Source organism: Varroa destructor, unplaced genomic scaffold, assembly GCF_002443255.2.
Source record: "Varroa destructor unplaced genomic scaffold, Vdes_3.0 BEIS01000002.1, whole genome shotgun sequence".
Taxonomy (NCBI): domain Eukaryota; kingdom Metazoa; phylum Arthropoda; class Arachnida; order Mesostigmata; family Varroidae; genus Varroa; species Varroa destructor.
Genome location: NW_019211455.1, coordinates 57562756 through 57590577, shown reverse-complemented (window position 1 = coordinate 57590577; position 27822 = coordinate 57562756). Strand labels below are relative to the sequence as shown.

Here is a 27822-nt window from a genome sequence, read left to right as displayed (position 1 = left end):
CAGCCCGACTTACAGGAACGAAAGTTCTACTCGGCTCCGTCAACTAGGCCATATAACAGCTGTACAACACGAAGTTATGCTGATCAGAGAAAACGTAAAATTTTAGGATCATTATTTGTAATAGTCATTGTCGAACGGGAGTTTTCTCTTTCTTTTCAGCATACTTCTCACTAAACTGCTTTACTACTTATGGTACTACAACGATTTTCTTTTTCATTCTGCCAAGAACAGTCGCAGAGTTTACACCTACTATTCATACCCTGAAGGTGACCGTTTCCTCTCTGATAGCCAACAAAGAAGCATACACAGGGGATCATGATTCGTGGGCGCTTTAATACTCACCAAATAAGTGTAGTTATGTTTCGATGCACGCTCGCGGCCTGCGGACCTGTAATCAGTGGCCCGCGGCCTAGAATGTCACTGCTATGACTACATGAACAAGCGCTTGCCGGGAGAAAGTATGACAACAAATGTTGTTATTGCTACGTTTTTCTTCTATATTTTGCTCGATGCTACTCACTTGCCGTCATGATGTAGCCCGACGGGGGTCAGCAGACGGAGCAGTTGTCGTCGCAGCGGTACTAAGCAGCGGTACTATTGTCGATTTTAGAGCTTGGCGTCGGAGCAGATACACCGATTCCTTAAAAATGCACTTGGGTTATGCCAGTCAGAGAAAGATCGTCCAGTCTGGTTAATGTGCTGATTTTTGTCACTAACTTTATGGCGCATGCAACCTCACTGCTCCTCATGTTCTGCTTGCATTTAGCTGTCCCTGACTGAAAACAAAAGAATAAAAAAAAAACGCAGCCCGTAACTCAGCTCATGACACGACCAACCTGCGAAAACGAACGATCAGCCGGCCAACCTAGATGCACCTATAAGGCTACGAGAAAACATACAAGGCAGAGGCAATTGCTGATCGCGCTGGTCAGCTAGAAGAGAAAAAGAGTAGTAAGAGCTGCCAACCTTTTGAAAAGTGCAGTACTCCCGCATCCGGTTCCGGTGTCGTTATCACTGCACATAACACACTGGGCATGATGTACATATGGGTAGATGCGTACATCTGTCTGTGAAAGCCACAGCAGCTTGAACACCGACGCGACCCGAAATGCCCCACAGGCCACTACCTATTGTGAGGCCGCTTCCGTTTAGAAATTAGAGCTGCCTGGAGGATGAAGCCGGCATAAGGGTACGGGCTAGTGAAAAAATATACTTTTTGTAATGGTGGTGATGTCAATACAGTATAAGCCGATGTGGAGAGTTATGGTCATGGTGGTGCCTTTGATTGACTGGAGGCAGAGGCGTCTCAGTGAGGAGAGGCAGGTGCCTCAGGCCCAGTATAAAAGTAAACTTCTATAGAATCGAAACGCCTTAGTCTTGTCTACCTTGAAACGTTAAGAAGTGGGCTGGAATAAATGCGTGCGACTCGGTGGCCTATGCTATTTTTTCTGGCTAGGTAAACAAGTCACATACAAAGGTCCTCCATATGTGAGTTGTGTTAAAGTATATAGATACCCTATTCTAGAGTTATGTTATCGATGAGAGCAAACGCTAAAGTGTAACCGAACAGGTGCGTCCAAATTAAAAACTGCCTTCAAATCATACAAGCTGATATAATTTGCGTTATGTTTTTCCTGCGTAAAATACTTGGGTTAACCGTGATTGATAATTAAACCGTATAGTAATTTTATAAATAACGCAACTTTCAAACTTTGATTATTTCTATTAATTTTAGCACTATTACTATTTGAATCACAACTGAAAGACATTTTCTGTTCAGGTGCCTAACAGTAAAAGTTGTATCTATGATTCGGTTATAGGAGCTCACAGAACTTACATACTGGTAAGTTCAAAGGCAGCGTTTGGCGACAACAACGATACCTGCCATTGTAGAAGGAGCATTTAGAAATACTGTGTAACCATCGAGCCCTTTTTCGATTCTTGTTCGATCTCATCATCGTGCATAGTCACGTTTTTTTTTTGCCAGTTCGTGCACTGGGTGCGGCAACGACATCTATATGCGTATGTAATATTATTAAATGTAATTTCATAGCTGTAGATATAATAAGTGGGTAAGCGCGTTCTGCGCTAGCTATTTATACATGGCAACTGCTGTTAATCGTTGTCACCACCACGGCCGCATATAGGTTCAGTAGCGGCAGATCGCTGGCGACAAGCTGTCCATTCGAATAAAAGTACAGTTGTCCTTAAGGCCAAACAGAGCCTGACTATGGCTTAGTTGTTTCGCACTGGCCCGTGCTATCAAAAAAACTACGAGCAGCACCATTAACGATGGCGAGATGACAAAGCTGATCATAGAAAATAGTAACGACGTAAAGAACTTTACTAAGCAAAGATAGATGTCAGTAGCATTTTTCTGTGCAGATATTCTGCCACCCTTCGACGATTAGCCAGCAACAATAAAAATATAACACTGTCATAAGAGTGGTGTTGTCGATTTTGCAGATCCTTCGATTATCTCTGCTCTTAGTTCAGACGCAAACAAGAAATAACGGGGAAACTACGGATGCCAACAGATAGTAGTAATGGCTGTGACGATATTAAGAGCAATTATCGTCGACCCACTGGGAGTATTGGTTGCATACAATGCTTGTGAACGTCTGATATAGATAAAGAAAACAGACGACAAGCACACCTATGTTCTTGCTAAGTAAAAAAATATAGATATTCAGGACTGACCGTGCTACGTGAGTGTGGGTGTCCATTCAAGGGTTGATCGATACTCACAATTAGACTATACAATTGCTAGTCTGATCGGTGTGGAGTAGTCTGCCTACTCCGTATACAATCTAACCGATCGGCCAACTGATCAAACGATGAAAGATTAAAATGGTAATTCCAGCAGTCAAGTTAGTCCCGTATATTGGCGTAGTGCTTGCGTAGGATATAAACGCCCGCAATTTTCGTCCTACCTTTCACATTTGGTTCGTTAACAATTCTCGAACTATGAATTGGCCGGCTCATACTAAACATTTTATGATTTATTTAGTTATCATATAGAACATTTTATGAGCCTCAACATGGTCGTAACTTGTGTGTAGACCTAATTGACTTCACAATCGGACGAGTGAAAAACGCTCTGGCAGCACCAAAATCCGTTCACGCCAATGTAACATGCAATTTTACACTCCTGCAAGACTTATCTTTTTTAACCGCTCCGCCTATTGGTCGTGTATTTAAAAGGGTCTCGTGACACCGCGCGGTTCGTTTCCTACCTTCATTTAGTTGGTTCAAACGGGGGCGTCACTTGGCTCCGTTTTAATCCCTGTTTTTCCCTTTAAACGGCCCCAGTATACCCTTGAAATCATCTTTAACTCGGAATAACAGCTCGGCATCGGGACGATGCCCCATTCTTTTTTGTATCGTCTACTACCGCACATTCATTTTTATATTCTAACTAGGAACGGCGATTGGTTGTAGAACTTGTCGTAGGGGTAGTGAAGACAACTCGTTGAACGCTTAGTCTCCAGCCTGCCTTTTCAGCCCACTCTGATTTTATCCGTCTGTACCAACGACTTTTTTTGCCTGTGGCACCGCCGCCGCTCCTGCCTTAGGTCAGTTTCATAACCCCTCTTCCATACGTGGTTTCCTCATTTCTGTCTCATAGTACACGCATCAGAACGAGGCAGCGTGCAGTGCACTGCACTAAAATGCTTGCTTGCGTGCCTCATAGAATATACATGTATTGCAGATTGCGCCTTATACTTGCCTCCCCTCGAACCATCAGTTTCAGCGTTAAAGGTTGCCGTGTGGCATCGGGTCGGGGCGTTGGGGATAATACACCGCTGCGTGGCACGTGCCAGTGCTTGTTCGTTGTGAGTGCGTGCGTTGGGGAACCAAGCACAAATACGAGTGGTGACGGCAGCCGCGATAGTGCATGACGTTATAATGCTTTTACAGGCAAAACAGTGAAACGGATAAGGGCGTCTCTTTCTTTCTTCGGCCGAGGATTGCTTCCCTTAACCATCTTAGTGGCGGTTGTGCAAGCCACACTGATCGCCGAAATCTGATCGGACTAAATCAGCTACTTCGAGCTGCTTCAAACTCACTCGGTGGTCTCACCCAACGTAGGAGGCATCGATGGACGGTTATATGAATGTGTACATATGTGGGGCTGAGTCGGGAGCCTCTTTTCGTACTCCCCTATTTCCTGTCCTAGGATGGATCCATATATTTTTTGACCTTCTTTACCGGATGGCACTTATATATCGCGTACCAACAGGCGTCAGCTAGAAGCTGTGTACGCCGCCACCGCCGTGAATTGATCAGAAAGGTAGAACGGAAACACTTGTGAATGTATCTGTGCACAGCCATTATATGTACACATGAATAGATGGATATATCTATGCACGCTAGAGCAATATGATGTATGTGTGCGAGGGCATCGGAAGGGGGCGTAGGGTTGCTCTCTTCATTTTCTTACTTTCGACAAGGAGACGATTAATATGATTATGACATCAAAGATACTCTTCGCTTGTTTGGTGGGCTTGAAGATCGCAAGGAGAGAAATTAAAAATCGTGTATTTCAACATTAGTGCACTTTTTAGAGATAGAGAAACAAACTTCCCTCTGTTCCGCCATGTAAATTTCACATTATGACTCTTTCACTCAAATGACGCTATCACGTTTGTCTTTTGGAAAACCTATTTGACCCGAATTAGGTTACAGCCTTGATTTGTCGCAGTCGTTAAGGCTTTTTTTGTTTTTTCAATGGCTCTCCAGTGTTTTTCCCGTCAGTCGCCGAAATGTGTCTACTACATGGCCCATAAGGAGTACAAGCAACAAACTACTTTTGTGTTTTGATCCGTGCCTGTCAGGGGAAAAATACTTTGATTTCTTTTATTCTTAAATTTTGCTTTATTTTAACGATATCATGGTTCTGTTCGATCGAACGCTAAATGAACGCCTTCGCGTCTAGAAATGAAAAAAGACGCAGCTTGAGTCTTGCCTTCGTGAGGTTCAATCGCGCAAAAAGATGAGGGTGCCTATAAAGGTCACATCTTTGTCCGCGATTAGCGCGCCCGCTCACGTGCACGTTCCCTTATTAAGAGGGACATAAAGGGGCACATGCATTCACTACCTCACTGTTATCTCGTGAGGTGACTATTAATTGACTAGGAGAGGGGGCGCTTAAAAAAGAACGATTTCGGTGAAGCTCAGAAGTAAGAAAGAAGAAGAAGAAAGTCAGCTAGCTATCTAATGAGTAAGCACTCGCAATGCGTTAAATTCGCCAAGTATGGCATAAACAACGAGAATACACACACCCCTCCCAATGAACGACTGGCAAAGTAACGGTATCGCAGAATCATCTTTGTAATTAGTAAAGGGGCGGACGACACATATTATACAACTGTACTCGAATGGCATCCGACTCGAAAAAAAAAAGATGACTTAATCGCGCACCTGTCAGAGTAAATAATTTGAGGAGTGGCCGGCAAATTTAGGAACATGTAAGGGATACATTTGGTCCTGAGCAATTGCACCTCCACAGAATACCGCAGGACCATAGTTGGCAAAAACAGCTTGGACAATACGTACTTTATGAATGGCGGATTATCAACATGTCTTATAAAGGTAAATGAAACTTATATCTATATTTCATATTTAGCTCACTTCTGAGCTGAGTACTTTATCGTAAACGTTGTAGCCCAGGGGTCTCGAATTGCTGAGTTTGATCAGGATCAAAAGCAACGCCTTGTGATGCAAAACATATTTCATAATTAGCAGACTGATAGACAAACAAACGCCAGGATGTGTATCAATAATAATCCGACGAAAATTGATCTAGTCTCTTTTCCCACCTGTTTTCGTCAACAAGTGTTTGTACAATTACATTTGAACTTGTCTAGGCAATCTTATAATCGGGGTACTGTGATTCAAATAATAAAAGTATGATACCACCTAGTAGGCCCATCGTATGTACGCCGTCTTGTATGCCTGAACAAAGATTTCGTGAAGAATTGTGTTTATCGGGTTCCATGACCGGGGCGACTACATCTCGTGCACTTACCTGAAATAGTAAACCATTTTGAGCGGTTGCGTATACTTTTGCAATTTAAAATGAGGCAAATATAGTTAACGGGTCATGGACGCATTGCTTTTTTGTATGGTTTTCCAGAATTGCCAGTTGAAGTCAATGACACAACATCCGAACTTATTTATACTGTTCGTTGTTGTCTTTGCTGCATCGAGCGCGTTCGGTTTTCCTCCAAAAAAAACCAGCGATTACTACGCTAGCTTAATGTAGTTGGAGGCTTAATATAGAAAAGAAACTAACTTTGTTGCACTAACACGATTGCAAATGCTCTATGATTAATAGTTTCTACCCATTTTCTAGGCTAGTGGCAGCTTCCAAATATACTTCTTGCCTTGGGTCTGAAGAGAAAAGATAGATCACAAAAGCGGATTAAACCCATTACATACGTATATATGATAGCTGCTAATTAGAGGCATCTACTTACATTACCTTGACATGCCTCGGCTACAATATCTACTCTAGTATTAGAACAACAGCCTTCAGCAGTTACCTCTAACAGTATTTTGGACAAATGCAGAAAAACCGCAATATACTGATAAAGATCGTCCCCAAAAATCAAAGTTAAGTGCCGTAGAGGAAATAGTACAACGTGGCCATATCAGCAACACCTCGATACTACCAATTTTAGTATAGTAGACTATAATTATTATTACTTCTATTATTACTACCATCCTTATTCTCAACAGCCATCATTATGCTGCCGTTCAATGTATCTGCTGTAGTCAAAAGAAAAAAAAAAGATATTAAGAACTATACGTAACGAGGTTCACCAAGCTTGAAAAAGAAGTGAAAGCGAGTTATCATAATTCGTCGCAGAACAGTCCTGCCCCATTGATTCAGCCTACTCTAGCCCACGTTTCCCCACGGACTATCAAGACGCACATGAGAACGGTGCTACCTCCTCCTGGAAAGGGCATAGCAGCTGCGGAGGGTCCAGCAGCGTCAGGAAAAGGCGTTACTTGCTTCTGGGATCCTGCGCAACGGCCCAGCCAACAGTAAGTAGCCGATAGAGAAAGTCGCAACGTAGGCCCAAGCCGAATGGTTCTTTAATCGAAAAAAGTGCCCAGACTCTCTTCTTCCGCTGTCGACCATAGACGTCTCTCTTTTACACTCATCTCCAGACGCATTGAGACAATACAGCGAGCGCTGGATCATGGGCAAGGTAGCAGGAGTCCATCGGCTTTCGACTCGGCGGGCGCACACTAGAAGACAAATGTTGCAAATTTAACAAAGGCTCACCCACGAGTGCACCACAGTGAGTCAGATTTTGCCGTTCGCAGTGGAGGTTTCGTTGGACGGTTGTAGTTCGCTGGTTCGAACCTAGGCGATTAGGCTGCGTCTGTTGGTGTCGTGGGTTCGATTCTGCTTGGGCGTATAGGTGGAGTCTGCGAAAAAAAAACGCCGATTTAGAACTGAAAACTTTGTGTGAAGGAAGGAAAGCCAAAAGAGAGTAGACACCAGTGCAAAGGCTCCTAGTCTTCCCTATTCCGGTCTTCTTTCGTCTCTCGATACCACATCCCAACCCCACCTCCACACGCAGACTATTTCTATCTGTACCTAAGTATCTGAGTTTTTTGCGCCGCTGCCTCTGCTGCCACAGCAGACGTTCGTGTGTTAAATGATCCTAAAAACAGCGATCAGAGTGATCCGTAACTGACAGATTTGCTCAGTTGATTAAAGGTCATTTGGATAAGTGCAATCTTTTTCGGGACTTTTTGACCCGTCGCTGCGCCTTTCTGCACACTCAGCGGAACGGCAGTAACTTAGAACAAACAAAGATTGGCTTTATTTTAATCGTTACATCTATCTCTCGAAACTTTCGGTAGCGCTTTATATGTTGCAGTCTTTCTCAACATATATGACTTTTTGTTCGATTTTTTTTTCCAAGTTCAGACACGTGAATAAAGAAACAAAGTTTCTATCTTCTTCTAATTATATCTTCGTGTGTATAATTAGGTCTGTAAGGTCGACTCTTAAGTATACATTTTGATGAGGCAAATTTATACAACACCTCCACAACTAACGTAACTTAGGGCTCTGAGGTAATGTGTTCAGATGACAACAACCCCATCACGCTACATGCTGAGTGGCTGTGTAGATTGTGTTCAAAGAGTTGCGTTATTTTTTGCATAATATGTAAATCATAGACTGGGTGATTTTTAAAGGAGCATCTTGTGTATGGGACACATGTAAGCGAATGCACATACAAGAGTTATTGAAACGGTTACTTTTTTAGTGAGTTCACATCCGACGCATTCCTGTCCTGTTTACGGCAAGTTCTGTAACTTCTCGGAACGCGATAGAGCCACTTACTTGCCAAACATCTTGTTTCGTATTATAGCCATTATTGCTGTATTAAAAAGTAACAAGTCTCTTTTAAATCCCCATCTAACCTAACAATGCCAGGGAAACTGGTACTTGTCTTCTTTTGATCACCCTACACGATAACAAAATCATTTGCTCTGTATTTTCCTTTCTTATTCGATTGAGACATTCTCTAACCTTCTACAGTAGCGATCGGGCAACGCATGTGCATGCAACCCCAGACACTCGTGTTCACAACAAGCAAGCAACTTTTGCTTAGGCTACATCAAACTTCGGCATTTTTCCAGTTGATGTCACGCAGTCCCCGAGTGATTTCTGGCGCGTCTGCCTCTCATACCCACTGGTCAAAGTCTTTCGGCCTGCCCTTGCAGCGTCGTTGAGAAGGCTCTGCGTGGCGATATGTGTGCCGTATTTGCTTGCGCTGGTCGACCCTTGGGAAAGCCTTAATATTGTCACGAATTAAACGACTGGCTAGCGGCCGACAGCTCCGTGTTGTACGTCTTTCCTGAGCTGCTTGTTTGCGTACAAACGCAAATACCCAATTAAGCCAAGTAGACGCCTAAACCCACGAAAGGACTACGCCCCATTCGCCGCCAGTCTCACTGCTCAAACACGCACGCGCTGCGTCCTGCTTTGATACGGCTAGCAGTAACATACTGTTGAACAGAGCACGAAGCGATCTATAATGGTTTGAACGGAGCATTTTGGCTTACAGCCACTCGCGTATTTGGATAGTTACTATCTGCCATGTTTGGAAGAAACCAAAAGGAAAAGCCATATTGACAGCTGCGCAAGCACAAGACGGGTAAGAGAAATGACAGCTATGGAAGAGAGAACAGATGCTATTCGTTTGTACAATGTATTGTTGTATGTATATTTAGTTGCGTCGATGTTACTCATAACCTATAAAAGATAGGGTTGATGTTCGTCGGTAAACCCTGACGACATGTCGAATTCTATATATAGCTCGTCGGCTATTGAAAGCTCGCGAAAACAAAAGAAATTTATATGTTTCGTAGCGACTACCGGGACACCTAATTTACGCAATTGCTTTTTTACTTCATGCTCGCTTAGAGGTACGCTGAACTGTAAAATTCGAGAGCGAAAACACTAGATTTTATGTGTTCCTTTTTTGCCCCATTTGCTCGGTCTAGATCGTCGGACAATGATTAAATAACCCGGATCCCTTAAATAGTTCTCCTTACAAGGAGGTGAGGTTTAAGTTGGTGCAAAAGAAAAGACATTTTCTTTGCAACAGATTCAAACCCGACGAGTTTGCTATGGCGCTTAGAAACAGCGTAAGGCTAAGTGGCTTATATTACTATGCCCGTCCTGGTTGCATCTTCCGACGGAATTGGAACAGCTAGTATGTAAAACGACAAGCACTCATTGAAATTATATTATGAAAGCTAGCAGGTGTCTTACGGCATTCGAATTCTCAAAAGCAGGTTTTTAGCTTGTTAGCCAAAATAATTTTGCAAAAATTTACATGATTACTTTATATAGAACAAACTGGTTGAAACACAATTACCACCAAGGGCATTGCAACGCTTGGTGAAGTTAATAAACCAAAGAAAGACAAACTTGCAACTGAAACAGGCACTGTCAAAAGAAACTTATACAAATAGCTTATTGCAAGCACATTATCAATTTGCTTGCTCGGCTATTGGGCAAATCTATTCTTATTTTCACTCCGTTGTGATTCTACTGCCCAATGTACTGTCTTGAAATAATATTTCTTATGCCCCCTTGTTCCACGCGTTCTTGTCCAACAGGAAGCTCATTGCAGAGTGCACTCGTTGAATCGATGAGATTACACCCCAGTGTATAGTTTTTTGTTTGTCGGCGAACTTGGCAATCTCAGCATGTTTAAAGGGTCGCGGGTTTGAGAGGACGCTTAATGTTAACACCGTTATAGCACTCCAGCTATCTGCTGAGTGCGTGGGGTCGGTCGGGGTCCGTCGTACTCCACGGGTGTCCCCTGCTGAGGCTTGGCCTAAGCCAACCGATCCGAATCCCGCTTTAGGCTCGGTGTTTCTGTACTCGGTGCAAATGTTATAAAGCAGCAGTTGGTAATATAGCCCTTGACTCCATCGTGCTTCCAGTATATACTTGAATATACTGAGTGCTGAAGCTTTAGACAGAACGAGAAAACAGAGGAGAAAAGCAAGGTCTGATTGGCTGCGTGCTTACAAAACTAGAAGAGAGTATGGACAAAATCCGCCAATAGCAAGAAAACTAAATATGAAAACGTCAAACGCAAAAACCTGAGCAGCAGTAGCAGTTGTGGTAATAGATGAATATAAGGCAAAATTGAAAATCCGCTTATAAGGAAGAGACCAACAAAAACCTAGTTCGAATCAACCAGGAACAATCTGTTGTATATAGTATGCGAAATATATATTTCAAAATAAGGCACGTCAAGTAATTTCAGCGGAACGGGAGATAAACAACGGCCTGCTAAAGAGTCAATTAGTTGTTGCAGATCTTCCATTCGAAATTGGCATACGATAACTTCCAATGAACCCTTGATGAGTGACAATGTAGGATTTGTTATTATATGGCAAATACCTAATAACAGTTGATACTTAAGCACACACATTATGACCTGCTGAATGCATTTCCAACACTCGTTTCACAGTAACATTGGGAAAAGCCATAATGCGACTATAAGCTTTACTTAAAAATAAACATTTAACTAATAGTAATAACAACCCTCTCGCTAACATTCGGGAGAGGGGTCCCGCATATGGCATAAGTCATAGACGATAGGAAACCCGGCATGAGCAAGGTAATGGATTTCTTGACGAAAACCAACAATCCGTCTCCTGTGCAACAGCGTTCTCCTGTGTGACAGGCCAACTCTACAGCGCCCGAATAAGACGATGAGCCCAGCGGATATTTCGGGTGTCGGACTTGCACGCCCTTTGAACCTCTTGAACGGCGGTCGGGTCTGTTGCCTCTGCTAGTCCGCCGTGAAGATGTTTGCTTATTTAGATGAACTGTGAACTATTTTTAGGTTTGCATGTATCGTACTCCAGCCTGCGTTTAGCACGTTCATCATCTCCTTTCTGTGCACCGGGTGGCAGCGTGTCAACGCAATTGTTTGGATTTTAACAAGGTCGAGCTTTTACACAGGTATCTGCTAATAATAATTCGCCACAAAGGCATAAACTTGTTCCAGCAATTTTATACTCTATGTGTCATTATCTTACATTACATAATTACAATTTCGTGACTTCACATCAAACATTTTACCGACTCTGATAAGGACCTGACCGGGTTTAAGATTGCCCTGGGTTTTAAGTGGCCACTAATATTCAAGCCGTACAGATAATTACATTGATGGGACGTATATAAAATAGGAATCAGTGCTGTACGTATGTCGTTGTGTTGTTTGCCTGTCATCTCACTAAGCCGTGACCGACACCCATATCTGTGCACAAAAATTATCGAGTTCGCGAAATTTATATGGACGACGCCAGAGGTGAGTGGGCCCTAAATTTATGACCGTAATGTCCCAAGATGCGAAACAAATCTGAACATCAACAAGAGTGAGCTAGCACTCGGACCTATCGGAGCTTGCTCGTCGGATCACTTTGGGCTCCTTAAGTCACTGAGGCCTGAGCCCTCTAGTTGTTCTACCATTTGTTAGTAAACCTTGGTGTCAATGCGATGATGCGCCGTAATCATTGTGCAAACGGTATTTATCTGTGAGTACGTCTTTGTTCTCCCCGCATGTGTGGGCGACCCAATATGCTCTACTATTAAACAACTGAACGTGACCCGTTATGCTCCTAACGTAAGGTCTACGCAACGACTCTTGTATAGAGTCGGGTAAAAATGGAGACCAAGAGCCGCCGAGATATAAAAGCAAAAGCCAAAAAACTGAGTCACCCTACCGACGAAGGGCTCTAGGCTAATATGGACGGGTGTGACTTAGCGAATCGGCGCGCCAAACCGGCAGCAGCAGCCGCAGCGGCAATTGGTAACAGTCTAAATAGTAAAGTACTCATATCGACTCGTTGTCTATTACCACTTGTCGATAATGTTAAGGTAATTGGATTTCGTGGTCGCTTGGCGACTACCAGACCCGGCCGGCCGGCCAGCCAGCCAGCCAGCCAGCCAGCCAATCGACCAGTTAGCCAGTAACCCACAGGAGAGAGCCAGACCTTCCCGCTTCGCGCCATTTTGAACGCTCATAGAGAAAGGTTGGACTCAACGCGTCGGACACCGGCTGACATGAGTAGTTTGACGTAATGATGGATGTTGCAAGACCGCTCATCGTTAGTGCAGCAAGAAAGTCGACACGACCGCTACGGCAATGACATTTTGGTAGCGAGCAATAGCTCAGCAACAACAGCTCGAACATGTGACAGAACGAGTGACTCCTGGCGATCAGAAGTGATCGTCATTAGCTCTGTCAGTTCCGGTCTGCGGCGTTGTGGCTTCGAAAATACTTCGGCAGTTGTCAGGTAACCCGAATGAGTCGGTCAATTCTGTTACATGGCTAGCGATAAGATATTTCTCGTGGCGGCAACTTGGCTTGTGTTGTACTGTTCTCCTTTTCGAGTAACGCGATCTCGATCTCGGGACCTTGCTGCGTGTGCGTATGTAAGCATTGTTCTATATTTATCTAACCTAGCAAGCAAGAAAGGCCGTGCAGAGATTTTCGACTGAAGGAACAGCCACACATAGCTGCTACGGTTAGTTCACATCAAACTATATCCGGAATTATGGCCGCATAACAATTTCATAGGAGTGGAGTAGCTCAAAAAGATAGCGATTAACTGCAACCAGATCTGATGGGATATGGGCTTCAGCGTACAGTGCATAATGGACAGTATCTTTGTCACTTACAGACTATGTAAATACTTTATGTGCTTGTTTATGAAGGTTTAGTAGAATGGTCACATTGTGCTGGACTGTCTATGTGCACACATGGAAGCTTCTCTTGATCAAACGATACTGCTTCTAGTTTTTTATTGCTGATGTATTTTTTCAAAGTGTTCAATACAGTGATAAATCAGCAAGATGATATTCCCGCCAGAGGAGACATATGAAAGAGCTCACAGGGTACGCTCCTGGCCGCTGCCTCGACCACCTCCGATCTCTGAAATCGTTCGAGACCCTCGAAACGCGCCACCGAAGCCTCGTCGCCATCAGTATAGCCCAGAGATCCCAGCGGTCTCAACTCAATCGGGACGGTTAATTGAGCAGCCACGGATAAATTCGCTGTCTAATGTTACTGAAGATGTTGTAGATTCGAGCGGTTCTATCTGTTCCGCAGAGTTCTTACGACCTCCTGAGATAAAAATCCGAGCACCTGTTACAAGAACACAACCAATACGGCGCCGCTCTAAATCCGTCATGACAACGTCACCTCGAGAAATTGAGACAGCCCCCGTGTGCCACTTGGATGAAAACAGACAGAAAAAGCCCGCGACACCGAGCAGCAGCGACACAGCAGAATATATCACTTCTCAAAATTCAGATGGAAATAACAGCAGTTCTCGAACTTACTTCGAGCTGGATCGTCAGTGGCATCACTTTACCACGACGTGCCTGGAAAGCGAAAGTATGCCTTCTATATGTGATTCGCTGCCGTGCACGCCAGGCACTCCGCCCCGATCTACGTTAGAGACAAAACGATCCCGAAATTTGCCACTACCCATATTGTGCACCAGAGAGGTGAATTTTACTAAAAAACGCGGAAGTATAAGAAAGTTCTTGTCCAAACTTAATATCGCGCAGAAAGAAAGGGACACCTCTACTAAAGTGCCAACAGCTTCGGCTGCTTTCGGAACCGTACCAGAATCGAATAATCACAGTCTAAGCATAGGTGATCCGGTACTAACTAGCGATACGCGCGGTAAGGATATCGATTGGGTGCAATTTTTCCAAGAGCTTAACAGAGGTTCGTCATATGCCAGCGTTCACTCGGACGTCGTAACAGACTCCAAAGAGCGCAGTACCATGCTTCTGTTTCGCCGGATCGACTCGGTAAAACGAGACAATGGTCGCACAATTGACGCCAGCGCGAAAACGTTAGACCGCTGTGAACGAAGTCTCCTAGGCAACTTGTTCATGAAGATGAGTCAACTAAAACAGTAACGTCAGACAAACTCTCCGTAGTCTTTAGCAATCGAATACACGTAACTGAGTGAATCCAATCGATAGATACTGTGCCATTACGAATAAATGAAATCGGAAAATAAAGCTTTACGTACTCAGTTGATTTCTACCCTTCGGCTCTGATCACCTCAGACCAGCGGCAGAACAGAAGGAACCCGATGCCTAAATGGGTAACTTTAAATGAATGACTGCCCACACACATACGCTATACACATGAAATGGTGCTTTGTCAGTTTCAGGCCTTAGATTAACATGTCTTACATTTGCTTCCCCCATTTGAACCCCTGAATTTCTCTCTATTATTTCGATATAGGTAGTGCTTGTAACACATTCCGAGTGTAGACCAACCCTGCCCGCCTTATTGACTCTATATCGCAGAATGTCTGCATAGCCCCTAGCCTTTATATACATAGCACAGGGTAGCCATTTGGTGGTTTATAAAGGCAGGAGCGAGTTATGTTTGGAGGGAAGGATACGGAAGCAGAATTAACAACAAGGAATGGCGATCACTCTAAATTTGTACCTGCTATAGCAAACAAGTCTGCTTCCGTTTTTACACTGTGGGCAATTTAATGTACCCATTAGTCTGTGCCACCTTTGCTGACTTCATCTCTGCAGTACCGGGGCCAGAGCCGGGATCATTAGCGGGAACAACATGGGAGTTGTTGGGGGAGAGGATACGGGGAATAGAACTTGCTAACTAACAAAATGTAGTAGCAGGCACCAAGCAGTAGCAACCTTTACATACTGGGCCCGATGTTAGGTGTCATCGTCTTCGTCACGAAATATCTACGCACTGGCATAAGAGGATAGAATCAGGCTTTCGCTTTACTCAACACCACCGAGATTGTTGTAAGAAGGGTCTTTGTTTATGCGCGCATCTGCAAATCATCAAAATGTCATTCTCTTCGGATCCACACGGGAAGAATCACACGAAGGTCTTCGTCTCGTCGGGTTTATCAACTCATTTCCCTTACGTAGGAACCCCTCCTTTATAGTGGATAGAATGTCTATTCGAGCCATGAGCAGATGTTGCGGATCAGTGTGAAATGTTCATGTCTCATAAAACGCAAACAGCATCGCCAGAGCCTCGTTCGTTATCTAGCTGTCTGACAGATAGATCGGTCTTGTTATACCTGTTGTTAGTATAAAACTCTGCAGGCTTTTTAGGCCTCGTGATTGTCAATATTATTAAACTGCCACTGTTCTTTGAAGATATGCACTTGTGGTTACGTCGTCTAAACAGAAGTGCCCTCAATTAACATTAGAGCATCAATCATATGCTGCGGGCAACCTTTGGGTCCCTATTAGGAGTAGCTCCCAGTTATGCTGACTGCATAGGAAACATCCTGTAGCAGACTGTCAGAAGCTGTAACTAAGACGAAGCTATCCTTAATTTCCGTGAGCTACAAATGTTCGACTCACGGTTTTTCTACCGTTAAAGTTAATACGCTTAGCTGCTTCTTATTAATTTTGATTGCGTTCTCCTTGTGATGCATTGCTATAACCTTGAACATATGCCCGTCTATTTATCCATGGAGTCACTAAACACAAAATATAAGTGACATTTATTCCAAATTGAATAAGAAATGTAGCAGTCTTCCTGTAAAACTGCAAGTAAAGGGTTTTCCCTCGGTATCAACTTCTAATTGGGAGACAGAAAACGTAGCATCTTTATCTCTCCTAAGGCTTCATCGTCACTGTCTGAAAAGGTCTGAATGGCCAGTCAATACAGAAGAGTATGCTTCCCAACGCTAAGCACTCGTAAGCTATCCCTACAGCATCTGATCGTATTGTGGTGGAGAAGATCAACGGATGCATGTAAAAATGTATACAGATGCAGATGGATCCTAGCAAGAACCTCAGACATTTAGATCAGCGAATGCCGCAGTGTCACAGTCATCTGTGCACTTTAAAGTGAAACGAATCCATCAATGTCATCTGTCCACAAGCCGCCAAAACCTTTCGCAAAATCCCTCAGCTACGCATTAAGCTCTTTAGATAGTGGGCGAGACGTAGATATATAAGATATACTACGATAAGCCACGGAAGACTTTCAATATCATCCTGTAGCCGCTTGAACTTTAAATATCGATCTTCATCGAGAGAGTGACCTGCCCGCCTTCTCGTGTCCTGAATACGAGGTTATGCTGTGTCATCCAGACATCATCATTTTCTAATACCATTCATCGCTGCTGCCGTCGTCATCGTTATCAGCACACTCAATACGACTAATATCAGCAGCAATAACACAATCACTACGTTACCACACGTAAGAATGAATATTATAACTATAATATCTTGAAGGCGATAACGCCGTTGCTGATCCCGAATTTTGAGATATGAAAAAGAGTTAAAATTACTACGTCTACGATGGTAACTAAACATTTACACATATATACACAGGCACTATTATACAGTATGATTTTAATCTGGCTACAAGCACCCCCGGCACTTCAGTTGTTTCGTCTACTAAAATAACAGCTTTATTTTTGAATGGAAAAGTATTCTCTCATCAGGCAATACCGTATCCATCATCGTTTCAACGCAGATCTGAGTCTTCCGATGAAGCAATGCACTAGTTGATCGTCTGACCCCAGCAACGAGGGAAAGTTAACCAGATACTTTTCGCACGGGGACTCTGGCACGGAGTCAACAGAAACGTATTTGCATAAATAAACACCACCGAACATGGCAATAACTTCGTCGCTTTAAACGAAAATCAACCTTGTCGAAGTAACATACTGTAGTTTTAGCCACTGAAGTTAGCGACGATATATCGCCTTCGAGGGCATCGAGTGGAGTTGATGGCCAAGTCGAGCCGTCCAACCACTCAGCCAACTGAGGCCTCGACAGATTAAAACCAAAGGCGATGAGTAGGGCAGGTCACACAGAGAGGGTGCAAAAAAAAAGCAGGACGATGGGAGCAGAACATTGAATTAACTGAATCTCTGTGGAACTCTTTCCCCGAGTCCACTCAGTTGATTTAAGCCTCAACAACAACGACATCATTCCTATGTACCCGTACATATGTTTCGGGTTTCCGAAATGCATACGCGAGCCAAACAGATCGGCTGAAGCTATTTCCACCTAATTCCACCTTTTCTTTTCAGACCGCAGCCGCCGAAGTCCTGGGAAGACCGAAGCTGGGCCCTTGTACTAACCACTACCATCCTATGGTTGATTTAGACCAGAACATGCTCAGGCGCATTTCTCGGAACCTCGCAGACGGTATATTCATCGAAACATTTCGAGTCGAATAGAATGATAGCGGGAGATTGACGTCGAACAGGCAGAGGTGTTTCTGCCTGACAAAAGCTATACACATTTGAGAAAAGGACCATCAAATAACATTGATTCTGAAGCTATATAGCTATATTAAGTTGTGACGCATGATGTCAGCTTTCGGCAAAACCTTGCCAATACGCAGAAGGTACGAGGTCAAGGATTTTGTAAGCTGTGCAGTTTATGGAAGAAGTAGGGTTCTTCACCCCTGATTCGACCATTGGTGAATTTATCGGCTATCAGGTGCGACGCCAGATGCCACATGTTTCATACTGTTACTATTGTCACCTGGCGCCCAAGAATATTATATCTCAATGTGGAGTGAGAAAAACAGAGTGCGGGGTAAATTAGGCGTACTCAACTGAAGGTGAAAAGAAACGAACCGTTACTTAGATTTGCAGTGGAAGCAGGATGTTAACCCGCGTCACCGCTGCTATACTATATGCTCTCTACGGGCGAGCGTTAAATCAACGACTTGTGACTTGTGTCAGCAAAGCTTTATCCATACAAGGTACTGAGCTGATGTATAGAGTAAGTATAATGAGAAGACTCATCGTAAGTCGACTAGATGAATCTAATTTAATATTCGTAAGTATTTACGCTTTTGCTAAAATAAACCCGCCATATTTACGAGGAATGATTTAGGGTGCCCCTGTATGGTAGGCAAACACTTATGGGCAAAACAAAGTTTGCGCTCATAGATAGCTTTTGTGAAATTCTACTTTCTGTCGTGCTCTGAGATGTTGACTATACGGTATTTGAACGATGCCATAATCAAGTAAATTTACTGTGCACTTTGGCTAAGAGATTGCGATAGTGAATGCAGCCTCTTACCACAACCGCAGCCAGTAAGCAAATATGCCTTCCCAAATATGCCAAACATGAATTCCATTTTGGTTTTACGGCAGTAGATTGAAGATACGTTAGGTTAAAGTGAGCAAAAATTAATGCCTTCGCAGGCTGAAATATTACTTTAGTTAGAGTAACACTAACAGTCCTAACAACCCTAAAAATAAGAGAGGTTCTCTCATGAAAAAGGTCGTTTAAGTATGTCCCTATGTCACTACGAGGTTTGCTAAACCGTTTTCTTCACCCTGCTTCTATTCTCGATAATGTTGAGCTAGTTTTCGACGATTTATGGTTGGGTTTTCTCTATTCTTACAAACTTTATATTCTCTTAAAACGCTCTAAAATATGTGTAATCTTATCTAGATTTTTATAACGTTAGGTTCTATAACTATTTGTTATGCAGATGAAATCAAGACTTTTTCTACAAGCTCCCCAAGCTGGCTCAAGCCTAGAGTCTACATTGGCATTCTGACGAATATATCGAAATTTTCTATTTAGGAATACGTAAAATCCATTTAGAACGTTTCCATGCACCCCCGAGGATTTCGAATACTTTCGAGGAAATCCTTGATTGCATTTTGAGGCTTACAATTTATATTACTTATACTATATCTATGTTTTGCGTTTCCATGCCCGAAGGATAAAACGGCGTATTGTCTTGCAGTCCACTATCAGATGGTCTAACAGCCTCGCAGCACAATGGATTTCTCTTGTGAACTATTTACAGATCTTTATGTATTTACATATGTGTATTTTCACTGACCTAGATAACGGTGTATGCACAATAAGGAGTTTATACATAACACACACATCAAACGACCCTGTATAGTCTTTGTGGACGTTCGGACGTACACCTAGCATTTCTAACACTCTTTGAGCATTTAGACGAACTTAAAAAATTGTATTGCTCAAAAAAAAGTATTGTTGAGTTTGGCTTCAAGTCAAGTACGTGGAAGCTTTCTTACTCCAAAAGGCCGAAGAAGGACTACGAGCTTCGACTGTGTATCGCGTTGGAAAACAGCTTTGAAGTTGAGGTAGATAACGTCGAAGTACTAAGACATTTGGTTGCCTAGTTGAATTGAGCGTCCAGAATCAGTTCCTGTATATGGCTTGAGCTATGATATCCTTCCGGACTTTGCAGGTCACACAGACTAAGAACACCGGCCGCTTGTTGGAGAAATCTGCCTTTGAATCCTTTTTGTGGACAGGGCATGCGATAACTGTTCTAAAAATTTCTGATACACCTTTTTCATTGAGTGATTGTCACAAAGGCCACGAGGGTAAGGTGCACGCTCATAGTCCCAGCTTCTTCATTACATTCGACAATCCGTCTGGCGTTTCGTTCATTTTCGACTATAGATTTTTCACTTACTGCCAGACGTTTTATGGATAGACATCGACATCGTGCATAACATCCCTAAGAGGTTCTTCTGGGCTCCACTTACTGGGTGAACCCCTCTGGTTTTGTTGTCGAATCGACCCTTTCGTAGCGCTTCTTCCAGATTACAGCCTTTTCTTTATCGTCTGTAGTGAAAGTTCCATCGACTTCGTAAATTGCGATTAGAAAGTCCCTTACGACGATCCTCTTACGAACGTAGTCGCGGACGCTTTTAAAGTTCGGGCTGCGTAGTATTCGTTCGTAACGAATTGCCTTTTTACTGCCTCGGCGCTTTTATTCTAGGGAAAGCTGATCGTAGCCTTGTTTTTTTTTAAGGGATTAATGCAGTCTTGTGATCCACCCAGATAATGGAAGCATTTTGGACTGTTTTCTCAGTGGGCCCTGCAAATATGCTATCAGTCGATCATATGTATTGCTCGAGTTCGCATAATTCTCCAAATGTGACTCGGTCTATTTGGTACGAAGTTAATTTTATTCTAATGAAGTTTCCCTTTTCGTAGTCTTGAACAGGGGTCAAGTAGATATTTCCAGCAGCGCCATAAGTAGGATCGAACCTTACAATCTAATCGTAGAGGACCGAGTTAAACCTCTACTTCCGAGACCGGGTCATCGTTGTACAACGCAGCATCCAGTACGGAAGAAACTCTTTAGTCGAGTAGGTTGGGTCTGTTACGAAACATGTTAGGGGCTTCTGCAAAGCAGAATTCGAACAAGACATTCTCTTTGGACGTTTTTCCAAATAGTTTCTCAACTTACCTTTCAGTAAATTGAGATTACTCAATATTACGCTGAAATGCTGCGGATTTATGAGTCCTTGCAGTTTCTCGCTATTCATCAGTCATTAAGGCGGTCGTGCCAACCCGAAATAGACCGGCATCAGTCGTATCGGTCCATTGGAAAAAATACTGCCGCATACAATCAGCGGTGGTAACCCTAATCGTGGCACGCTGAAGATTTTTTCTTACTAAAATAAGCATATGTTCACCTTACGAAGATCTGTCTTTTCTGAATGTTCCACTACTATTTCCGTCGCTTGGTTCACAGGAACTTGCATTATTCTCAGAAAGCCATGACTTCAAAATTAGTGCTACGTCTATTTTATGTTCCTTAAAATATAGTATCAATGATACCGTCTTTTACAATGGAGCGGACCTTCGAACAAGTGCAGCAGAGCGTTTCTGTGGTGCCGGTCGATTATCTAAGTAGGATAGTGCTGGTGATCATCATATGGATTCAGCTGATAGGCAAGATTCAACAACAAAAGCTTATAAATGGTGGAAAGCTTATAAATCATCGTTGTCGTAGTTGACGTTTCAAACTTCGAAGTGCAACCTAACCTGATCTCTATAGGATTTTAACTTCTTCATTGAGACTGGATATGCTTCTTTGTGAACTTGTAGGTTTATGATTGCACGGCCTTTCGGTAACAATACTTATTATATACAATACTTTTATGTTTATGTGAATTTCAATAGTAGACAGTTTTAATAAAGGTATTTCAGTTGACCTGTTAGCCCCGTTAGTTTTTTGCCACCTTTTTATTAGCGATTTCTTATTGTTTAGTTTCCGACGTCCGGTTGAATAGTTCTGCAAGTACTTCAATTACCGGCTCATCTTGTTACCGATAGCCAGTTGAATGCGATTTGTAAGCGGTCTTTGCACAAAGTTCCGTTAATCTAGCTCGAAACTTCTACCTGTTTTATTAACACATCGTTAGTTTTTGTGAGCTCTTCTTTTGTTCATTTCATCATTTTTCTGCTAAGAATTTTTCAGCTGTCTTACTTCAAACAGGATCGTTCGCAGGAAACAATCATCAGTAGTCCTACGATCAGCTATTTTCTTGATCGTCCTTTTACTCTCGTCACCATTTGCACTGTCTATTTCTTGTGTAAAATCGTATAGGGACAACATTTAGATTCATATAGGGGCATTGCAAGTTTTTGATAAACTGCCATTAGAGATATGACACTTCATGCTTGTTTTCCACCCATCATTGGTGGGCTTTTTGCGGTTTAAACAAGTAGACTTCACCTGTTTGTTTTCCATTAAGCGTGGTCATTCTTTCATTTTAAGGTTGTCTTTTAACCTTGAAAATTAGGTGTCTCTGCAGAGTTCGTTGAAATACATGTTCGAACCTTTGGGTGATATTATTTAGATTTCTAAGGATTGGGTCTAGAGTTATTTTATTTTGCTTCCATCCCTGATGTTTGACTGGAATAGGCAAATGGCTTTTTGCGTTGAAACGGGATAAGATGCACGCTTGTATAAATCTTTACCTGTAAACCTTAAGCTGTAGTGTAACCTTGCATTTCTATAGAGAGCAAGACAGTTTTGCAAAACTCGTATCGGCCTTATACCAGGGTCACCGTTTTAAAAACGATAAGACCCCTATTTTTTAATGGTGTATCAAGATAGTCTCATAAAACAAACATATATAATAACAAAAAAACTACACCAGGTTAATAATAAGTAAAATAATATTAGATTGAAAAGCCCTAGGTTCAATCCAGCATCGATAGAAGTATAGTAAATTGCGTTGCTAACTGAAGGTCTCGTTGCCAATTTGGGCGGATTATCGACGCTGAGAGATGTCATTCCCTTCGCTTCAAACAACTAACAAAAATTCAACGAGAGAAAAATGGCTGAATGGTAAATATATCATACATAATAAGAATACGGAAAATACAAAAGCAAATTTAATGAAGACTTGAGAATAACTTTTTGAAAAAGAAACGCGTTTAATAAACCAACGATTGCTCATAATGATGTAATATTGTTAATAACTTCAGCTGAAAATCTTAATACCAACGTCATTAGCAAAAAAAATTCCACCAATAACTGTAAGTAGATAGTTTAGTCTTCCTATAGTTAATATGAGGAAAACAAAACCGGTCACCAACCGGGATCAAGCAACGACGAATACTATTTTATAAATAGATATTGACGATGTTATTGTAATGAATGGCAATCTTTCAGCCTTCAAAGCGTTTGCTTACTCACCACTCATAAATCTGTTCACACCCTACAGAAGGGGCTACAGAGTGCTACATAGTAACGTCGGCTGATACATTGTTTCCAATGTAACTTAGTTCAAGTTTGCTATTTCATACTTCGAGGAGGTTCATACTTCGTGCCAACATATATGCTCGAGCGATTCAAATTTATTATCCCATAATCGTTGCTTACCGCCTCATACACTACGTATATATATATATACATATATATATATATATACATATATATATATATATATATATATATATACATCTATGACTAGTATTTATTTGATCTCTCATCGTTTCGCCTTCTTTATTTTTCGGAAAAATGCCTGGCTCCCCCTTTATCTGACGTCCCCTTCTCAGTTTCATCGCCCTCCGCAGTCCTGCCCATCTTGCTCCCCACTCCTGATGTGAAATGATCGCTTTGCTTTTCCTCCTTCATCTACGCTCGCTCGGACGCTCAAATATATCAGCTGCCACTGCAATGTAGATGTGAGCGTGGCTGTATGCACATACACATTGCTCATGCAGGGTGCACGTTATACGCAGAGATATGAAGTCGTGGTTTGTCCGGAGCACAACGCGTGGCGTCTTAGATGTCATGACTTAGCTCCCTGGCGGCTCGGCAGTTTGGGGTGATATGTTCAACGGAATAGGACAGAACAACTCCTCTGCTTTAGGACTAGTGCCATGTGCTTCATTTTGTAGTGCCGTGCCCGACTATCGCTCAACGTTACCACTGATCTAAAATCGAGCAGTGGGTTTCTATACCTGCATAGGTATAACCGTCTGTTCGTTTGACTCTCTCGCGCAGCATGTTGCCTCTATCGGCTCGTAAGCTGCCCCCGGCAGGTTTGCTTGCAGCAGCGTTTATTTAGTATTCGCATTTGGTTTGCTAGAGTATTTCAACCACAACTTTCGAAGTTCTCGAGAAATGTAAACTGAAAAATGCGGCCCTTGTCATTTGCGTGCGATCGCCTGCGGTTCTCTTCTGGCAGATGGACGACCCGTTATCTATGAAGGCATCGATTCACCATAAATACGTATGTCCTATACACATCTTGGGCTCATCGAATTGAAATGACTGTATTATAATGGCCACCGCTGTCGTCTCCACTATCGATATTGGCCGTTGCTGTTTGAAATAAGAAAGATGGAATTGATATCTGCGTTTTTTGGTCCACTGCGGGCTAAATTGTCGCAGCTTAAAGAAACTGTACAGCATTACAGTTGGCGGCAAAGTTACGCCTGCCCGTCCACGAGTTATGCTGAAAATTATCTTGTTATCAGATAATAATGAGCGGCCAGATCTGCGACGATAGCGCCGGTAATCTTTCTATGCTTAAATAATGGAAACGAAAAGAAGGATCGTTTCCGTTAGACATGGAGACATCCCTCTAGAGTTCTTTTAGGATCGACTAAGACACAAATCATAAAATACATTATTAAAATGCTCATGAACTATAATTAGTCAGACATTTTACTGAAGCAACAATGGACAGTTCTATTAAGTGGTACCATTATAGATGTATTTTTCCTAGGAGGTACTGGTTGTGTGTTGAAGATTAGAGGACCTATAGGCTTTTGTGCTTGTGACTTTGCTTTCATAAAATATACAACAAAGCAATGTTAACAACGAAGAACGGCACCGATATTCGTTGTTAACATTTGCCCAATAGAAAACCTGGATAGCAGTCGTATCTTAACTGTACATAAACATCTGCTTGCTATACATACGTACATACATACTCATAACGTGCAATTTATTGTAGACACAGAGATAGTAGACTAAGCTGGTACTTCATGTGTAGACATTTTTATAAGTTTTCACATGCACGTACACGTGCGTGCATACATTCGTACGAATACATGTACTCTAGTACTGAGAATGCACTTGTGCGGGCTCATCAGCTAGCGGCCTTGCTTTGACTTCATACTGCCGTTCTGGTTCTGTTCCTACGCAGTTGATGCAAGCAGAGAGGGAGTGGGGACTCAAATACGGCTTGGTAGGCCAGACAGCACCGTAATCATACGATATAAAGCATGTGGTCTTAAAGGCTTGAACCTCGGGCTTAGTCAGATTAACGCTCACGTATCCGTTTTCGTCGGCACCCCATTTGCTTTCACTATGAAAGATTAGTATGGGTAAGAGGACTCGGGCAGGTGAAGTTGAACTCAACAACAACAGACAGAGACAACTCTCGCGCCAAGCAACGGGTAAAACTCCATGGATAGCGACAGGTTAGCAAGTGAACTCAACCATAGCCGCTACTGGCAGAACTGCAATTTTTGTTGCGATGCTATTGCAACAAAGACGCGTTCCTCGACAGTAGACGCTGCCATCGGAATTGTAACGCAGCTGGCAGCAGCGGCAGTCGCCACCAACGCTTGTGGTGGTAATAGTAGATCCAGACGTCCAACTGCTGCGGTTGGTGTCGCCAATATGTCTCGCCACTGAGACGCCAACAGGCTGAACTCTCGGAAAACCCGCGGCCAGGAAATTATAATGTATTGAGTATCTCGTTGGCGTCTTCACATCAGAATGCCTTGGTGGACATTCGCAATAGCTGACAGATGAACGCATTCTCATTGCTGCGCACTGTCCGTTTTGCACACTTTTGGGTTTGCTAGCCCACGTTTTAGTTCTCATGGCTACACAGAGGCACTGTGGTGCCCAGCAATGCAGTATTAGATGACTAGCATTTTCATCCATACATTTACGGAAAAATTTCAGTACGTAGCCAATAGATCCGTCCGTCGTTGATCGCTGCTGCGATCAGCGAGTAGTTTCATCTAGCGTTCGACTCAAGTCCCTTTCACCCGAGAACGTATACGTCGTTTCGGTTAGGAAACGCTTCGAGTGCTCCTGTAAATGGTCGTGCAGCGTACCTTACAGGATAGGTAAGTGTTAGTGATCTTAATTGTGGTCGGCGGATACCGTTATCTGCAAGCGGCTATTAATATTAAGGAGATGTGATAGCAGCGTCGGTGGGGTAGGAAGCCCACGTTCTCGGTATGAATAGACCGTTTATCGTAATCTAGACGACGAGCATGCCACTGATGCCCATAACAATGGAAGGAAGGAGATATAGTCAGTGGAACAGTGTATTGGCTGCTGTTCGGATAAGAGATAACTTGCCGAGTCGTCTACTTCCGTTGTTTCGCACGAAGTAGGAATGGCGGATTCGGATATCTACGAGCTGCTCTTCCACACGAGTCAAATAACTTTAAGCCGCTCTCAAGTTTATCAGTTGGTCCAATAGCTTTCGTCATTTAACGCCGGAGCCTGTGCATTTGCTGGAACTTGAAAGGTAAACAGTCTACGCGGACACTGCGGGTCATTCGAGCTGGGCTCGACCGCTGTTGATCACTATTATTACTAATATTATGCGATTAATGGGATCCAGGTAGACTTTTTTCAGGTATATTTTTGGTTTCAATTCAAGATCAATACTGGGTGACCAATCCGATGTATTATACCGGTAATTGCGGATATGGATCAATAATGTTCCTCCCTCCTTTGATTTATCGCTTTCATTATAGTTCATAACAAACCTCTGATCGATGTCCTCGCATGTTATAGTTTGTTCTACTTGGCTGATCTGACGTGCGCCTACAATGACATGTCGTGAATGTTACTCCGACGATGCCTGAAAAGTAGAGAATAGAAAATTACTTACTACAAACATTTTATCATTTCACGGTCAGTGCAAGGTGCGGATACATAACAATTAGTAAGAAAAAGCCTACTGATAGACACAAATAACTAGCTCAATACGTTAACTCGCTTCTTCGCAGTTCCTTGTACGCCCAACTGGCTCCGTGATAGCGTAGTATCTGCATACAAATCCTGATGACGTGTCGCGGTCGAGGTCCGCGTCCAGCCGTAAGAACAGCGATGGTCTAACAGCGATAGAAAACGTAAAATTTTTCAAATATAGAGATAGTATTAAAATGCTATTATTCGGTAATAAGCACATTTCTGAGTCACATTATGATATCTTGAAAGAAATGAATATATCACTACCAAGGACTACATATAAATCATCTAAATTACACGGTTTAGTCGAGTGGGAATTACCACGGAACCCGTTCGTATATACAGCGGTTACATGTAAAGCACCAATATTATATACACCTTTCGCGTTCAGCTACTTGAATTCCAACCGAATACAGTGGCTATGCTCTAAATTCGTCACCGTCGACCTCTGTTTTGTGGGTGACAGATCATTGCAAATGGAAACGCGACAGTTTACCAAGGCGGCAGATAAAAACATCGTCTGAAAATAGCTGGTCGTATATTGGGTATGTTTGTTAGGTACTGCTAAAACTTTTCATATTATAAAAGAGAGGACTTCTACTCGCGTAGGAAATTCTGGCATTCACTAGAAAGTCACTGTAATTTATTTATCAGTGCCGAGTATCTGACTGGTGGACGGCGACGATGAAGTTGCAAGAAATGGTTCGTGCACAATTTTAACCAGTAATAGCGATATGATTATTTCTCAGAACCTATTTTGACCCATACCTTTTGGTCGAACTTCATTGAAAACGAAAAGAAAATTACTATCGTTCTCCGTATCTTAATTACTGCGCTATTGACCGTGGTTGACAAAAACCGACCGAAACTCTTAGCGACCCCGATTTTTATCATTCGATCGACTTTAATTAGATCATATAATGCTCCATATGTTAAGGATATCAGCAGAGGCCCACGTAAGTAAAGATCACTTGGTCTAACTCTTAAAATCGCGATACCTAAAGACCCCCTG

The 27822-nt window shown here is 42.7% G+C and overlaps 2 protein-coding genes across 6 annotated transcripts in view; one reads left to right on the top strand and one right to left on the bottom strand.

Annotated features, from left to right (window-relative positions):
• The window catches only part of Tusp (WD40 superfamily protein Tusp), a 222533-nt gene that overhangs the window by 179301 nt on the left and 15410 nt on the right, over window positions 1-27822 (bottom strand). For 2 of the 5 annotated variants that reach the window (XM_086981968.1, XM_022792449.2), the window contains exon 2: window positions 26606-26700. In XM_086981968.1, the coding sequence (XP_086838094.1) occupies window positions 26606-26700 (95 nt within the window). Of the gene's footprint in view, window positions 1-520; window positions 777-966; window positions 6034-26605; window positions 26701-26828; window positions 26905-27822 lie in introns of those variants that run through there. The other 3 variants (XM_086981969.1, XM_086981970.1, XM_086981971.1) reach the window with 3 other exon arrangements.
• On the top strand, window positions 12477-14602 carry LOC147758049 (uncharacterized). The gene is made up of 2 exons (XM_086980777.1): window positions 12477-12858; window positions 13391-14602. The coding sequence occupies exon 2, from the start codon at window positions 13418-13420 to the stop codon at window positions 14495-14497; it is 1080 nt and encodes a 359-aa protein (XP_086836903.1). The 5' UTR covers window positions 12477-12858; window positions 13391-13417; the 3' UTR covers window positions 14498-14602.

Excerpts from the sequence above, each read along its gene's own strand:
- LOC147758049 (XM_086980777.1), top strand. The coding sequence starts at position 13,418 with ATGATATTCCCGCCAGAGGAGACATATGAAAGAGCTCACAGGGTACGC.